At 43.0% G+C, this 18,103-nt stretch overlaps 1 protein-coding gene across 6 annotated transcripts in view; it reads left to right on the forward strand.

The window, feature by feature from the left end:
• GIT2 (GIT ArfGAP 2) overlaps positions 1 to 18,103 on the forward strand; it is a 138,503-nt gene that overhangs the window by 28,725 nt on the left and 91,675 nt on the right. For all 6 annotated transcript variants that reach the window (XM_073629625.1, XM_073629587.1, XM_073629595.1 and 3 more), the window contains exons 2-6: positions 3,389 to 3,522; positions 7,761 to 7,873; positions 8,628 to 8,733; positions 13,406 to 13,492; positions 15,575 to 15,705. In XM_073629625.1, the coding sequence (XP_073485726.1) occupies positions 3,389 to 3,522; positions 7,761 to 7,873; positions 8,628 to 8,733; positions 13,406 to 13,492; positions 15,575 to 15,705 (571 nt within the window). The remainder of the gene's footprint in view (positions 1 to 3,388; positions 3,523 to 7,760; positions 7,874 to 8,627; positions 8,734 to 13,405; positions 13,493 to 15,574; positions 15,706 to 18,103) is intronic.

An 18,103-nucleotide genomic window follows, 5' to 3' on the forward strand; every position in this document is an offset into this window, starting at 1 on the left:
GGTGGATGCCCCTGGCGCAGGAGAAAGAGTCCGCTTAAATGAAGGGTGTTTATACTTTCTTTTGACTGGAAAAGAGTACTTTTCTCACCAGAAATCATTTGGAAGTATTTGTCCAAATCATCCCCAAATAGCTAGTCCCCATGAAAAAGAAAACCAGTCAGGAGCCGTTTACATGGTGCTTCAGCTGACTCATTTTTTAACCACAGGATCCTACGCATGTGTACTAGCACAAGTGCAAGGTGGGACGCCTGGTGAATAGAATCCTTCATGACGTCTATGGCAAAACATAATGCTTTTGATAGCTTGGCCAAATCCTGGGCTTGTTGTGCAGGTACCACCTTAAGGGCCTGTATAAACTGGTCCTTTAGGGACTGACAGATGCCTATTGCAGCGACTGCAGGCTGAGTAATGGCACCTGCCAAGGAAAAAGAGGATTTTAACAGGAATTCCAACCGTCTATCTGTTGGATCCTTAAGCATTTGTGCATTGTCTACTGGACAAGTTAGACTTTTACTTACACTCGAAATCGCAGCATCAACTGCTGGTACATTCCATTTTTTTGGTGAATTTCTCCTCCATGGGATAGAGTGCAGTGAATCTCTTTGGAGGGAGAAAATGCTTATCCGTGTGAACCCATTCAGCACAAATAAGCTATTCTAGTAATGCATGGACAGGAAACGCATGCAAAGGCTGTGAAGGTTTTAAGAAACCTAAAGAAGAAACAGAGCTTTCAGCAGACTCCGTTAGGGGTAGCTTGAAAGTGGAACGAACCATCTCCGTAAGAGATTGTACCAGCAATTTCTCAGATTGCGAGGCTGAAAAAGGTTCATCCACCGTTGTCTCCTCTGCAGAGGAGTAATCGATTTGCCTTTCCTCCTGATCGCCTGAGGGTAACGCCTCATCCTGTACCCACTGTTCCCTTGGTAAAGGGTCTGAGGTGGGGGAGGGGGATCTAACACACTTCCTATCCTGGATGGAGGATGTGATTAAAGCCGCTAATCTTTCCTTCTAGGCCCTTCAGGGTGGAGGAAAAGGCATCTTCAGTCACCTATACAGGGGCTGAGATGTTAGAAGCAGCTACACCACCAATTGGTTCCAATGACTCACCCTGGCTTGCCATATCTGGTATTTCAGGAGAGGATGACAGTGTGGAGGCACGGCAGGAGTTCCCAGCGCCTGGGGGTGGGATTTTTGGTACCTTTTTTGTGGTGTCTTTTTTGGGAGCCATAGTGCTGAGCACAAAAAGCAGAGGCACTAAGTAAATGCACAACTCACTGAGCAATAGTTTAGAAAAAAACAATGCCGCTAATAAAGTTCAGCTTTGGTGCTGAGCATAAATGTTATTTCCTGTACTGGAAATGCCTGTATACATCCTTACGTGCCCCCAGCGCTCCTGTGTGCCAGACTCCAGCTGGTTAGCTGAGAAGCGCCTGTCTCTGTTTGTCCCCAGTGCCTGCGCTGGGTGCTTCTCGTGGACTTGCGTCCTGCACATGGTGCTGCGACTTAAGCCATGCCCCCTCCGTCATAAAATATATCCCCCCCCCTCTATTTAAACTAGCCATAGTTCGCGCGGACGGCATTAACACGTTCCTTGGTCAGTGCAGACCCAGCGAGAGACGAGGGCTGGGGAGGCGGGAAATTTAAAGAAAAAACTTTATAAAAAGGGGGTAAAAAGCCAACATAGGAAAATTGCTGCCGCGGGGGGGATGGGAGTACAAAGTACTGTTGTACCTCCTTTCCCCCATGGGGGGGAAAAGCGAACATGCTCATGGAAGAAAAAAATATAGGTGGACTTTTTACAGTTTCTAGGCTTCTTCCCTTACCTTTTCCTCAATACAGGATAAGGCTGTAACAGACAGATCCAAATTTCACCCATTACGGCAGGCTGCGTTAGCAAACCTTCAAGGACCAGGTCCCTTTTTATTGGGGTTCCACTCCATTGGACCTGTATTAGCACCCCGCCAGGAAAAGCTTTAGGTAATGTGACCAACACCTTAGACACTGGCGAAAAAACTGAGGTACTCCTGGTAGGAGAAGGGGTTATATAGGGAGTGAACTTCCTGTATTGGGTATACCAGTGTCCATCACCTGAAGGTGCCTATATACCCACATAGTAATTACTATGGTGCTCTGTGTCCTGTGATGTACGATAAAGAAAAACAGTTGTGATTACCGTAAATACCACCAGAAGTAAGCTCTATCTGTTTTAAAAAATGATAAATGATAAAAATTGAACGTGGGTAGAGTGTTGCACGATCGCGCATTTGTCATTTAAATTGCGACAGGAAGGATGTACTGGAATTGGAGCGAGTACAAAAAAGGGCAGCCAAGCTAATAAAGGGTCTGGAAGATATTAGTTATGAGGAAAGGTTGCGAGCACTGAACTTATTCTCTCTGGAGAAGAGACGCTTGAGAGGGGACATGATTTCAATATACAAATACCATACTGGTGACCCCACAATAGGAATAAAACTTTTTCGCAGAAGAGAGTTTAACAAGACTCGTGGCACTCATTAAAATTAGAAGAAAAGAGGTTTAACCTTAAACTACGTTTAGGGTTCTTTACTGTAAGAGCGGCAAGGATGTAGAATTCCCTTCCACAGGCTGTGGTCTCAGTGGGGGGCATTGATAGTTTCCAGAAACTATTAGATAAGCACCTGAATGACCACAACATACAGGGTTATACAATGTAATACTGACATATAATCGCACACATAGTTTGGACTTGATCGGCTTGTGTGTTTTTTCAACCTCACCTATTATGTAACTATGACAGCGCTGAAAGATGAAAATTGGCCTAGGCAGGAAGGTGGGGAAAGTGCACTGAAGTGGTTAAACCTATAAGGTGTTATTACTTTTTTTTTTTTTAAACTTTTTTTTTCTTCACTAAAATTAATTGCCGTCACATGGGGGGGGCTGACAAGTAATTTTTGCGACTGATTCTCTTTAATGAGACAAAAGCTAATGGTGCACAGATCATGCACCAGTTGCTTTTTCCCTGGCTACAGCGGCTGGGGTAAGTGACAGCAGAACCCAGATGTGAGGCGGCTCCTGGGTTCTTTTTAACCAGGGGAGTAAGAGTAAATGGACAGTTTGTGTTCCTTCCCACTACCTGGCGACACCCACCATGCAGGTCCCAGGCCTGCTGGTGGAGCAGCGGAGCCTGGTGAATATGGCAGGGGGTACAAGGGTCAGGCTCTGTGGAAGCAATCTATTGAATGTTTTGCTGCTTGATTGCTTCCAATCTTTTGTTCACTTCTGTTTGCATAGTTTATATGCTTGTTCGTAATTTTATTTTATTTTTTAAGTTTACATTGAATTGCTTGTTACAATCATTTTAAAAAGTGTTTCTAGGTAATTATATTTGTATTCATATTTTTATTTGTAGATCCTCGCTGGGCATCTATTAACAGAGGTGTCTTGATATGTGATGAATGCTGCAGTGTACATCGAAGCCTGGGACGGCACATCTCACAAGTGAGGCATCTTAAGCACACCCCATGGCCTCCAACCCTTCTGCAGGTAATTGCTTGGTATTCAACACTGCATATTTAGGCAGCCCATACATTAGTCAATTTTTTTTATTTTCTTTAGCCAGTGGGTTGAACGATAAAAAATTGACCCAATTCCCCATTCCACATATTCAATGTGGATGGGAGAATCGTGCCCACTGAACCTGTGTATTCTGACAGCGGGGAGACTTACCCGCTGCCAAAATACACTGATCAACGCAGCCAGCTATAGCCAGCAGTGCTGATCATGCAGAAACTTTCCAACATCAGTCAGTAGATCAATTTCTGTACAACCAGCCTGCTTATACATGGATCGAAATTCGTCCAGTCCCTGCTGAACTGCCTGAATTTCCGTCCATGTATGGCCGGTTTTAGTTTCAAATCACACTATGTTGGAGCTTCAAATGCCTAGTCACTCCAGGATATATATATATATATATATATATATATATATATATATATATATATATATATATATATATATATATATATATATATATATATATAATATAATTTTCTCACAAAAGTGAGTACATCCCTCACGTTTTTGTAAATATTTAATTATATCTTTTCATGGGACAACACTGAAGAAATGACACATTTCAATGTAAAGTAGTGAGTGTACAGCTTGTATAACAGTGTAAATTTGCTGTCCCCTCAAAATAACTCAACACACAACCATTAATGTCTAAACCGTGGGCAACAAAAGTGAGTACACCCCTAAGTGAAAATGTCCAAATTGGGCCCAATTAGCCATTTTCCCTCCCCGGTGTCATGTGACTCGTTAGTGTTACAAGGTCTCAGGTGTGAATGGGGAGCAGGTGTGGTAAATTTGGTGTTATTGCTCTCACTCTCTCATACTGGTCACTGGAAGTTCAATATAGCACCTCATGGCAAAGAACTCTCTGAGGATCTGAAAAAAAGAATTGTTGCTCTACATAAAGATGGCCCAGGCTATAAGAAGATTGCCAAGACCCTGAAACTGAGCTGCAGCACGGTGGCCAAGACCATAGAGCGGATACAGGTTCCACTCAGAACATGCCTCACCATGGTCGAGCAAAGAAGTTGAGTGCATGTGCTCAGCGTCATATCCAGAAGTTGTCTTGGGAAATAGACGTATGAGTTCTGCCAGCATTGCTGCAGAGGTTGAAGGAGTGGGGGGTCAGTCTGTCAGTGTCTGTCAGATACGCCGCACACTGCATCAAATTGGTCTGCATGGCTGTCGCCCCAGAAGGAAGCCTCTTCTAAAGATGATGCACAAGAAAGCCCCCAAACAGTTTGCTGAAGACAAGCAGACTAAGGACATGGATTACTGGAACCATGTCTTGTGGTCTGATGAGACCAAGATAAAAACTTATTTGGTTCAGATGGTGTCAAACATGTGTGGCGGCAACCAGGTGAGGAGTACAAAGACAAGCGTGTCTTGCCTACAGTCAAGCATGGTGGTGGCTGCCGGCATTGGGGAGCTACAGTTCATTGAGGGAACCATGAATGCCAACATGTACTGTGACGTACTGAAGCAGAGCATGATCCCCTCCCTTCGGAGACTGGGCTGCAGGGCAGTATTCCAACATAATAACAATCCCAAACACACCTCCAAGATGACCACTGCCTTGCTAAAGAAGCTGAGGGTAAAGCGCTCTCTCTCTCTCTCTCTCTCTCTCTCTCTCTCTCTCTCTCTCTCTCTCTCTCTCTCTCTCTCTCTCTCTCTCTCTCTCTCTCTCTCTCTCTCTCTCTCTCTCTCTCTCTCTCTCTCTCTCTCTCTCTCTCTCTCTCTCTCTCTCTCTCTCTCTCTCTCTCTCTCCCTCTCTCTCCCTCTCTCTCCCTCTCTCTCCCTCTCTCTCCCTCTCTCCCCCTCCCCCCCCCCCCCTAGTTAACACTACTGACAAACAATCCGCCAAATCACCCCACTGCCAGACTTCATCTTTCCTGAGACAATAAACAGTCTTTTGCGAGGTTTGTTTTGTTGTTTTATTGGGGGGTACAACTTGGATTGGGATATGGGATGCCCATATAATGAATCATTGCCATCATATTTACATATTTCAGTATACTTTGATCATAGTTAGAGCCTGAGTATTGAATGTGCACACTTGACTAAGTAGAAATCTTCTTATGCAGCTTCCTGCAGACTGTTACTTCCTCTGCATCTCCATGCGGACTGCTGTTCCTGTTAGTGACTGTGTAAAATCCCTGGCACCACCAGCCATCCATTGTGGTAACACTCACCGACCTTCCAGTCCTGAGTCCTTGATGAGGAACTTGCCTGGACCATGCATTCCGACAGCTTCTCCTGCCCCTCTGCTCCAGGAGTGCCCTGCCACTGACCGTGTGGTGACAGCGACATTGCCATTGACCGTGTAGAGGCAATGCTCCCTCACAGTTCTCCCTGGGCCTCCCCCTGCGATCGCTTCACCCCCACCAGAGGGGAGTGTGCTCCTGCGGCTGTCTAGCACTCCATTCCTCACGTCACCCAGTCGACTACTCCCCAGTAGCATGTGACCTCAGCATATATAGGAGGCCCGCCCCCTGCCAATGCCAGTTATGGATTGGTCAGGGCTCCCATGTGCTGCCTGCCACTCCAGCTCTAGCCTCCTCTTCCAGAACATTCTCCCTGGAAGCAGGGGAGGTGCCTCAGACTGGAGCACAGATGGTCACACCCACTGCTACTCTAACCACTCCCAGCCCCCAGATCAAAACAGATAGGCCTGCCTAAATTTGCCTGTGCTGAACAAACCTAGTAAAACAACCCTTACTAGCACCCACCTTCTGGTAGAGGGTGCTACATTATATATATATATATATATATATATATATATATATATATATATATATATATATATATATATATATATATATATATATATATATATATATATATATAATATTATTATTTTTTTTTTCTCTATATCTATATTTTTTAAACTTATTTAATTTATACAGCCGGACGCCAGCTTAAGAAAAGGAGCACATGGTTATGACTGCTATTGCAGCCATGAACTTGTGCTCAACCCTTCACACTCTGGATGTACATAGCTGAACTGGTTGAGCTGACATGAATATGGGATATAGACCAGTGATATTTACACTACACTCTCACCTCTGTCGCCTGTCCGGCATCATTTGTTGCAGTAATTCTTTTTATAAACTGAACCAAACTGCTAACATGTTTTGTGGCCCTGAGGAGCTTTGCCATATAGTACAAGCATGCTTAGCATATTTGCACATTATGGCAAACTTACTTATTGCTTTGATGTAACTTCCATGCATGCAGACAAGGGTTTTTCAAAATCTTGTTGAAACTGCTCACTGAATTCCTCTGTTCTGCTTTATGTGTTAAGGTTTTACTGGTCAGTCTCGGTGGACTCTTGCTAACTAGTTAATGTTCATGTGTGCAAAATCCTTTACATTTTTAGCAATTTGTATTTTGTAATTTCCTTTTTTGTAGCTATATTACTCAGACATAAGACCATTGCACTCATATTTTTTTTTCTGTCCAGCCCCTCTGCATCCTTACTGCAAAGCAGGAACAATCAAACTGTTTCTCTCTCTTTTGGAGTATGTTAAAGCAGAACTTTACCCCAAAGGTCTTCCTCCCCCCCCCCCCCCCCCCCTCCCTTACTGTATTTGGATTTTTTTTTGGGGGGGGTTACCTACTTTTGGCAGGTACCCACTTCCAGCCCCTTACCCTCTTCCTGTCCCAGGAGGCTGCGTAACTATTGATAGGGCGCATCGCAGCTCACACATGCACAAGTCGGCTGTGAGGCCGCAAGGAGTCACAGCCAGCTTTCCACAGTTGACATGCCGGCGCTGGGAATGTGAAGACCGGCAAAGAACCAGCCCAGGCGAGGACAGCTCTAGATCCCTGGACAGGTGAGTGTCTGTTTATTAAGTCAGCAGCTACGGTTCCTTGTAGCTGCTGACTTTAAATTTTTTGGAACCTGGCTGAAGCTCCTCTTTAAGTTGTTCTTGCAGGTTGTCAAAAAGCTTCATAGACATAAATATTAAGCTTTGCTAAATTTTACTGGTATTTGTAATGAGGAAAGAAGGTTGAGTGGTGACTGATTGCGACACTTTGGGCCTTCAGTGGGGAACATTAGCAATATGGACAGGTTCAGGTGGGTGTGTTTACATGCGCTTAAAAAAACATGAGATTGTTGCTAAATCCAGCTGAAAATGATGAGGCCTTAGGACTGTCGGCAACTATACGAAGTGTTATCCCTCAACACTTGCTATTTTGATGTTTAGATGGTCCAGACATTGTACAGCAATGGAGCAAATTCAATCTGGGAACATTCTTTGCTTGACCCGGCATCTATAATGAGTGGAAAGCGTAAAGCCAATCCCCAAGATAAACTTCAGTAAGTTGAATCCTTTTTCATTCATTCTGAACATAAGTAAAAATTGTTTCTATAAGGAGCATGGCTGAGTTGTTAGTTTTTTTTTTTTTTAGAGATTTCAAACATCTTGAAGAGGATTGCCACAGTCCTTAAAGCTGACCTTCATCCTAAAGTATATGTCATGTTGCCTTGCCTCATCCCCCTCCCTCTTTTACAATTGGGCATAAATGTGTTTTTTAAATTAATTGGTGCAATTTATTTGCCGAAGGGCTTTAGGTTTCGAGTGAGCTCTGCGACACAACTAAGCATGCACGGCCAGCCCCCCGTCTGCGTACTCAGTGTTTCCCACACATGTGCAAAGATGGCTATTGGGGAAGTCTCAAACCTTTTCTGTCTGCACATGCGTTGCAAATCGCCTGCCAGTGCACAGATGTGCCAAAGGGCTCTGTAAGGACCTGAAGGCTTGACAGAGTCCTTTGGCACATCTGCGCAAGCACCATATTGGGGGCACGAGGAGGAAGGGGTGCAAAAGCCGATACAGAGAAGACTATTAAGCCCCAGGATAGCAAACAATGAAGACTCATACCTTGCCATTTCTCTTGCTCTCCCACCATGCATTGCGACCAAACCGCCCATCTGAATTATAGAATTTTGTACCTCATGGGGTAGTGCTAGAAGTTTGTATATCCGATGGAGGCAACAGGCTTCTGTAAAGACTGTAATGTACATGCTGCATATTTCGTTTTCCTTGTTTAATATTCTTTTTCCCCTACAGTCCAAACAAGGCTGAATTTATTAGAGCTAAATATCAAATGCTGGCATTTGTTCACCGATTACCCTGTCGAGATGATGATAGTGTTACAGCCAAAGACCTTAGCAAGGTAAATATGTAATTCCTAGTTCTGTACCTTTGTGTCTAGTAAATAGATTTGTAGCCCCATGGTACCCTGTTGTCACTGCCTCAGTGATCTGTGCAGGTGGAATAAATTTGCCTTTGAGCTGTCCAGTTGGCAGCTTGCAAGGCTCTTCAGCCACAGCCAGTGCACACAATGTATAGTGGTAGCAAGGTTCTAAACGCTGAAACGCTCTTTATGTTCAGCACTCTGCATTGCCAACCTTTCCAGAGCATGTGTTCAAGTAAGAAACCCGTTCAACACCAATGAAGGGAGGATTAATTTTGCTCCCACTGAACGGCAATAACGTGTGTAATTTGTGTGGAGGGAGTAAGTATTACTGATACCAATGGGATGGGGTTTATTATTGCTGCAATTGTCACCAACACCAGTGAAAGGGGTTTAATATCATTGTCACCAAAATGAAGGGGTTTTATTGCTGCCAGTTGCACCATTGAAATAGAATTTATTACTGCTGCCATAACACCAATGAGCAGGGATTTATTACTGCTGCCACCAATTTATTATAGGTACTTGTATAGTGCCGTCAATTTACAAAGCACTTTACATATATATTTTACGTTCACATCAGGCCCTGATGCCAATGACGAGGGTTAGAATTGCTGCCACCGACACCAAAGAATAGGGAGTTTATTATTGCTGCCACAGACACCAATGAAAGAGGGTTTATTATTGTAGCCACTTACACCAGTGAGTGGAGGGCCCCCCTTGGGTGAAATGTCCAAGAAGTGGGTTACTACCCCTGTTAATAGTTTTTTTTTTTTTTTTTGTTTTTTTTTTTGTGGTGTTTTTAATTCTTTTAATTTTTAAAAAAAAATGTTTATCAGATGACCGTGAGCTTTAAATCACATAGCAACAGCAAGTAAAAGAAGGTTTATTAAAAGACAAGAAAAGGCTAAAAAATGCATTTCAAGGACAAATTATCAGGGTGTAGTGAGGGAAGCATATGAGGCAAGGAGACAGATCTTATCAAACGGTTTTAAATTCCCTCTAAGCTCATATTTGTAAAGGAGTAGCTTGGTGTTAATTAAAGAAAGTCATTAAGCAAAGGTCTGTTTCCACCTAAGGAGAATATGTTTTTTTTAGTGCAGAAGAGTGGGAATCCAAGAAGCTTTGTAGTGGGCATATGGTACAGAAAATTTTCCAGCAAGCCAACTAAATACGTACATTTTGGGGTTACAAATGAAGTTTACTGCCACCTGACATTCATTGAAGGCAATAACCCCAGACCATACCTGTCTGCATGTGACTGTTATATTAAAGAATAACTAAAGGCAAAACTTTTTGTAAAATTTTGGCAAGAGTGCCCCCATTAGGGAGATTCACCCTCTCTATTTGTCCTGTTTACTATTATCATTAAAAGTAAAGGAAATGCCATATTTTGGGTTGTCCCCGGGAAAGTAATAGAGGGGATATCTTCCAATGGGGACCCCCAAGAAATTCCCAACATTTGCAAGGATTTTCTTTCACTTCCTGTTTGGCTGTGGGACAGAAAGTGATGGGAAATCTCCGCAATGGGACACAGACGGTGAAAAAAAAATCTGACAGGGGTTATAACCCTCCCTTACTCTATCCAAAATGAAAACAAGTTTTGCCTATAGTTCTACTTTAAGGAAATTCACTGAAAATCTAGAGGCTTTAAAATGTAGGCTGGCAGGTTTCAGTTTGAGCTTATGTAATTTTCCAACCTTGTTTTCAGATTAAAAAAATCTCTTGCTCAGTGCAAAGCATTTTCTTCTGGGTTTGTCGCAGTAATGCCCTGTACACACGGTCGGATTTTCCGACGGAAAATGTGTGATAGGACCTTGTTGTCGGAAATTCCGACCGTGTGTGGGCTCCATCACACATTTTCCATCGGAATTTCCGATACACAAAGTTTGAGAGCTTGCGTTAAAATGTTCCGACAACAAAATCCGTTGTCGGAAATTCCGATCGTGTGTACACAAATCCGACGGACAAAGTGCCACGCATGCTCAGAATAAATTAAGAGGCGAAAGCTATTGGCTACTGCCCCGTTTATAGTCCCGATGTACGTGCTTTACGTCACCGCCTTCAGAACGATCGGATTTTCCGATAACTTTGTGTGACCGTGTGTATGCAAAACAAATTTGAGCCAACATCCATCGGAAAAAATCCATGGATTTTGTTGTCGGAATGTCCGATCAATGTCCGACCGTGTGTACGGGGCATAAGAGGTGTAGCCAGACTCGATAATTGCCAGGAGAAGGAAAAGAGAAAAATTAGTTATTCCTATTTTGGCAGCTTTTTTCAGGGTCCTTTGTATTGTCACAGAAATTCTCTACAACAGATATGAAGGCTGCACATAAGTGGCTTTTAAATGCGTCCCATTTTAGGAATATTCCAATTGAGGAATTCTCTTTCCGGTAGTGCTCAATGCCATGTGTGTATTATTTAGTAACATAGATTCAGATAGCCATATATGGGTGATTTTATGGGGGATTCTCCAAAGACTGATTCTCCCCCCCTACTCTGTGTACCTTAGGGCTAACCCAACTCAGTGTACCTAAGGGTTAATGCCATGGGAGAATGATCAGCAATACCTCTGGTAAGGTATTCTGTATCAAGAGTTTGTGGGAGTAGGGAAGAGGGTATAGTACTTGCATGCCTCTGTTACCACACACCTGTCAAGGGGAGGTACTGAGGCTCGTTCCTTCTGCTTCTCACTCCAGTTATGTAGATAGAAAAGTGTGCAAGAAAGAGGCAGGAGCAAGTGTGAACACAGGAGGGACAGGCTGCCTATACCAGAAAGAAAGGTCTGGAATTCAGCTTTAACCATGAATGATGGCCTGGCATTATGGCTCTTACTCTTTTTTTCATGACGATGTGTAGCGTAATCGCCATTTTCACATGGAGGCGCTCCTACAGTTAACTTTATTGCTATCACATAGGGGGCCAGGGGCACTATACCATTTTTAAACATTGTTGGTTGATGAATGGTTAATATCCATCAGAGGGAATGCATTTATGTTCAGATGGTGAGCAGAAAAAGGGTCCAGACCCAGAAAAAGTGAATTGTATTTCACGTACTGGAAGTGTTGTGGCATTGGGTGTGTGTCAAATTAAAATAAAAACAAAAAAAGTTGCAATCAAATTTAGCCGGCAAAGGGAGATCTCTCCACAGGCAGAGTTCCCCACAGGCTGCAGAAAATAGTGGCTTTTAGGCGAAAATGCAGAGATGAATGTTGCAGCCTCAGGCTTTATCTAGGTAGGATGGGCAATATAGATATGCCTTCAAAGGACATGTAGCAGGAAAAAAGCTGAAAGCCCACCATATACCATGATTTAATGTAGGCACTTAAAAGTTCCATGAAGTTGTGTCCCTGTATGTCAGGTGGCAGGAAAGTAAGCTACCATGAGTAAGCTCCAGTGGGCAGAGTAAAACACGTTAAGGGAGGGCATGGCTGGGGTCCAGGCGGAGACTGCCATTCACTATCATACAGCAGCTCTGGACATGATGTGCTGCTCCCGGGACACCTAGTCACTCTCTATCAGGTGGCAGGAGAGGGTTACATGGTTCTATCCTTAGAATGGCTGGAGTGGAGATTGACGCCTCACCCCATTGCTGGATGCTGCAGATGTGTGTGTTCTGGCCCACTGCTGTGAGGGAAGAGGGGAGCCAGCGCTATATTGGAAGCAGACCATCTTGGGTGTTTGTGTGCACTGAAGGTTAAGGATGAGCTGCAGAATGAGGGCAAAGGTGACTTAGTGTGTGACTGTCCATGTGTGTAGTTAGGCCACACCACTGGACACTGCTGACTTTATACTTGTTTCATAATATATGCTGTCCTCCACCTGATTGCATGTACGAGCTTTATTTCCGAAGAACATGGATTTTTGTTGTTCTTCATTATTGTGTTTTCTGTTTTTAAGGAGTTGTTAAGGCAGAAGGTTTTTTATCTTAATGCATTCTATTTATGTGTAGCAGCCACCGCAGCACCCCCCAATCACCTACCTGAGCTCCTTCTACCTCCAGTGATGTCCACGATCCCCTTAGCCATCCTGTACACTCCTCCTGATTGGCTGAGACAGAGCAGTGGCGCCATTGGATCCCGCGGCTGCCAATCAGTCAGTCAGCCAATTAGGGGGGAGACGGGGCGGGGCCAGGTCAGGGCTTCGTGTCTGAATGGATACACAAAGCTATGACTCGACTTGGGTGCCCCCTGTAGCAAGCTGCTGGCTGAGGGGCACCAAAAGGAAGGAGGGGCTAGGAACAGCAAAGAGGGACCTGAGAAGAGGAGGATCCGGGCTGCTCTGTGCAAAACCAACTGCACAGAGGAGGTAAGTGGAACATGTTTTTGTTATTTTTAAAAGAAAAAAATCAAGCCTTTACAATCACTTTAGTTTGTGTGACTTTCTTACTTTAAATGAGATGTAGGCATCAAATTCATCTCTACAGTAAGTAGAAGATACTATTTGCATGGAAGTCATGCTGCACCTTTGAATTTATCAGTTTCTAAGTTGCTGACCTAGGACATGCATGCAGCCAGTGAAATCAGAACTTCTTATTATGCGCACTTGTTCTCGGTCAGTAGTTCATTAAGTATTGACATCATAACAAGCTGTAACAAACTGTTTAAATTACATGACGGAATAATATATATTTTTTTGTTTTGTGCAGCAACTTCACTCAAGTGTGAGGACTGGCAATTTGGAGACTTGTCTAAGGCTGTTATCCCTAGGGGCACAGGCCAATTTTTTTAACCCGGTAAGCAACTTTTTATGTGAATTTATGTACTAGGCCTAGAGGTGCCTGCACATACCTGAAGCAGCCTCTCAAACCTTTCTGTCACTGCTGAAACTCATGCCTTTCGGACAGACCAAGCCAGGGCTGAAGCTTTACCTTTCCTGCCTCCTGCATGGTATTATTGCCCAGTGGGGTAGTCCATCATAGTGATTGAACCAATAGGAATATAAGGGTGTGGGACATAGCAGCAAGGTTCAGCACTACCTGGGTTTGTGAGAGTTTGGCTGGCTAGAAGGGCCCAGCAATTCAGTCAGTCATAACTGCACTAAACTGCTGCAGGTTTCTGCAGGCACCCCCCGATGGCTGCCTGTTAAGCCCTCATTCATACGTGTGAAGTGTCATCTGCCCAGAGAGGATACACAGGTGTTCTTTGCAGGCATTCACATTCATGTCTACTAGGACACAGCAACTGCGCAAACACAGGCACTGGTCTCAGTTTGACAGTCATGCGGGTACATATCCCCAAACGCAGATAGTACAGACACACCTACACAGCTGTCAGATTGTAATCAGCAGCTGCATCTGTGCCTAAACCTTCAGCAGTTTTTTTTTTTTTTTTTTTTTTTTTGAGACAGTCTTTAATTTTTTTATTGTGAATGTTAGGGTCCTTTCAGGTTTTTTTGTATATCTGTTTTTATTTAAAAAAATAAAAGTCAAAGGTGGACAAAAGAATAAACAAAAAAATGTTTCTTGCCCAATAACAGACACAAATAGACGGCATCTGTTTACATTCGTTTATGTCTATAGAGAAGGAAATAACCTTTTCTGTTTTCTGTGGACAAAAAAGGACAGTGATATAAGCAGATATTAATGGACATACTGTACATCCGTTTACATCTGCCTGCCCATAGGCCTACATTGTGGTTCAGTCTGAATCCATCTGAAAAACTGACAGATGGATCCATACTGAACGCGGGTGTGAAAGGGCCCTAATGTGTTCTAGTTGGGTTAGTCACCTTTTGTTACAGTGTATTCAGTCTGACCATGAAAATGAGAGGTTTGTCTTTGTCAGAATTTTCTAAAGCTGTTAGTCTAAAATGTGGCAAATATAAGAGACAAACATACAGAGATTTCATAAGCAGACATAATTTCTCTGTTAATTAGTGTGAACACCATACTGGCAAAGGCACAACTGATGATGTGCCATCTAGCTATAAATGATTCTGTGTTCTTCATAACAAGTGGATGAATGATTTATGTTAAGGTTTCATCCTGTTCAACAATTGCCTAAATAATTTGTCTTGATTGGATTCCCTTGTGAGTCTGCAGAACATTTCAGTAGACCCTTAAATGCACTGCAATGGGGCATGAATGGGGAAAGCTAAGCAAAGCTTACAAAGAAAAATCACCTCCATTCCCCAGCAGTCCTCAAGACAGAGAACTTATTGATTAAGACCCTGGGCAAGATAAAGATTCATTTTGGACATTTCACAAGCTTGACCCCCTAAGCAGCACCAGGCTATGCCTTGATCATCACACTAAAATCACCAATACTATTTGCCCATCGTTCACACAAACCTGAATATTAGGTAGTACCCTGTTAGATTGTGCAGAAAGGCCCCTGTTCTTGTAATACCTGCTTGCCCTTTTCATAGGTGTTTGGCTTAAAGGATCCATTGCAAGTGTCGAATTTAGTTAGACAGTCCCTGGGCATCCCCTTGTAACAAGCAACGCCACTTTTTTTTTTTTTTTTTTCCTTAGGATTGGAGGATTTAAGTATATGTGGCTGTGGGCGAATGATAAATTAACTTTAAGTTACTGGTTTAGTCGTACACATGCTGTACCTAAGCTTTCAGTAATTGCATTACTTTTTTTTGTTGAATTTCATTCTCCATCTTTCTGGGTTATGACACAAAGGAGGGCACAGGAGAACTAAATTATCTCAGCACAATAGAAATATCCTGACCAGAAGTTTCTGTAGTTACAATCACAGAAAGGCAATTTTTCGTTCATGAATACAGAAACGCATAGATTAGTCATTCTAAGTTGGCAAACCCATAAGCTGTGCAGTTTCATAATTTATATTTTATTTTTTTCTTGAAGGAAAAGGGAAGTACATCTCTTCACGTGGCAGCTAAAGCAGGACAGATCCTACAGGCAGAGCTTCTTGCAGTGTATGGAGCAGATCCAGGTACACCAGATTCTGCTGGCAAAACACCCATTGACTATGCAAGGTGAGTGGATACTATCTTGCATGTAAACGTAATCCATTGATTGGCCATAGAATTTTATTATCTTAACTGCTAACTTTCACTGTTTTTTTCTTTAATTATTTTCATTCACTTGCGTTGTACCTTGTTTCGGTAAATAATATGTATAAAATACGTTGCATGCACATATCTTACAGGAAAATTTTTGTTGAAATGAATGGTCTGGCAACAGGTTCTATTTTAACCCCTTAACGCCAGCGCCTCCCAGCCCTTTCGGATACTGGAAGGCAGAGTAGGGTTTTTGATCACGTGATCGCCGTGATTGGCTGTCACAGTGGTCACATGATCGGAAAGCTGCCGATTTGCAAGTAGAGATCGGGAGCTTTCCATTATCCGCCAGCAACTGTGCCAGGAGTGAGCTTTACATTCTGGTACATGTATTTGCGTCTGCTCGGCATTAAGGTCCACCTGCCGAGAGGCCGCATATATGTGTACCACCAGCGTGAAGAGGTTAACATTAATTGTGAGACTGGGGTTTAAAGGATAAGTTCACCTTTAGTTACACCTGTATTTAGGGTGTAATGTTTTACTATGCAGCACCTCCACTCACCCCGTGCCTTCACAGCAGCTGCGTCATGATTGAACTACACGTCCCATTTTCCACTGCAGCAGATGGCTTGTAGCTCTTAATGAACTATGAGGGTGCTTATCGGCACCCTCTTAATTCATTGACACTTCCTGTAGCTGAGTAACTGTCTGCCCATACAGAGGTACAGGCAGAGAGCTGTCAGCAGTGTCTGCTTTAGCCCAACATTACACCCACGATCCCCTGAATGCTCCAAAGTAAAAAAATAAATGCACAATTTTTTTTTACTTGCAAAATAATGTGTGTTTAGTCTTTTCTTTAATAAAGGTGAACTTTAAAATAGAACTATAGGCAAAACTTTTTTTTTTTTTTCATTTTGGATAGAGCATGGAATGAATATAAGCCCTGTCAGATTTGTTTTCACCTCTGTATCCCATTTGGGAGATTTTCCTTCACTTCCTGTCCCATAGCCAAACAGGAAGTGAGAGGAAATCCGTGCAAATTAAGGGAATTCCTTGGGGCCCCCAGGTCATCAGAACTAGTGTCCCCATTGGAAGATTTCTCCTCTATTACTTTTCTGGGGACAGCCCAAAACTTGGGATTTTCCTTTATTTCACTTTCAATGATCATGGTAAACAAGAAAATCTCCCTAAAGCCTCGTACACACGATCAGATTTTCGGCAGAGAATTGTGTGATGACAGACTGCCTAAAATCTGACCGTTCGTACGCTCCGTCAGACAATTGATGGCCAACTTTCCACCAACAAATGTTGGATGGCAGGCTAGTAAATTTTCGGCGGACAACGGTCTGTCAGATTTTCCTATCGTGTACACAAGTCCGTCACACATAAGTCCAAAGTACAAACACGCATGCTCGGAATCAATGCTCACCAAACACGACATTAACAGAAGGTGCCCAAAGGATGGCGCTCAAGAGCTGAAATTCCACATAGTACGTCACTACGTTTGTGTTTTTTGGCTGACAATTGTGTACAGTTTGTATGCAAAACAATTTCCTGGCACACGCCCTTCAGACAAAAGTCTGACGCTTTGCCTGCGGAAAATCCGATCGTGTGTACGAGGCTTCAGAGGGACTCGGACAGCAATAAAAACCTGACAGGTGTTTTAATCCATCTCCACTCTATCCGAAACAAAAAAAAAAAGCCTTTAGTTACACTTTAAGCCTTTAACAGCTTTTTATGAGCTGCACAGATGTGGCAGCTGCAGAATTAATATACAGAGAATACAACCCAAATTGTGAGGAGTCCAAGTACATATGCTGATGACCTAAAGCTACAGTCCAGTAAAATTGAGAGTGAAGCATTGAGATGTATACAGCAAGTTGACTCGGTCAGTCTTTTATCCCAAAATTGCTGTAATGCACAACGCCACTACTCTCTTTTTGGAAATCTGGTGATATTGGGATAAGATTCTGGAACAGCCTACTACAGGCTACACAATGCCTCTTGCATAAATGCCTCTATGCCTGTTGTTAAAAAATGATAGTTCTAAATATTCTCTTTCAGCTGCAAAAAAGATTTAAATCTGCTTTGGGAATTTGAATGTGATTGCAGGAGACAGAGAGGAAGTTACACAGGTTTCAGGAAATACTCTTAAGGCCTTCCTGCTGAGGGTGTTAGACAGATTTTGAAAATCTAGTAGTATTGAATTGCAGGGTGCTCAGATGAAATAAAAGCTTCATTGACTTTGATAGTTGTACAGTTTTAAGTATTTCATGGATAACAGTATCTCATGGAATGTTTTCATCTCTTGCTTGTAACTGTTTGCTTAAGGGCTTGTTCACACCAGCCTGCATGCATTATGCTTCATATAACA

Source organism: Aquarana catesbeiana, linkage group LG01, assembly GCF_042186555.1.
Source record: "Aquarana catesbeiana isolate 2022-GZ linkage group LG01, ASM4218655v1, whole genome shotgun sequence".
In the NCBI taxonomy this organism is placed as follows: domain Eukaryota; kingdom Metazoa; phylum Chordata; class Amphibia; order Anura; family Ranidae; genus Aquarana; species Aquarana catesbeiana.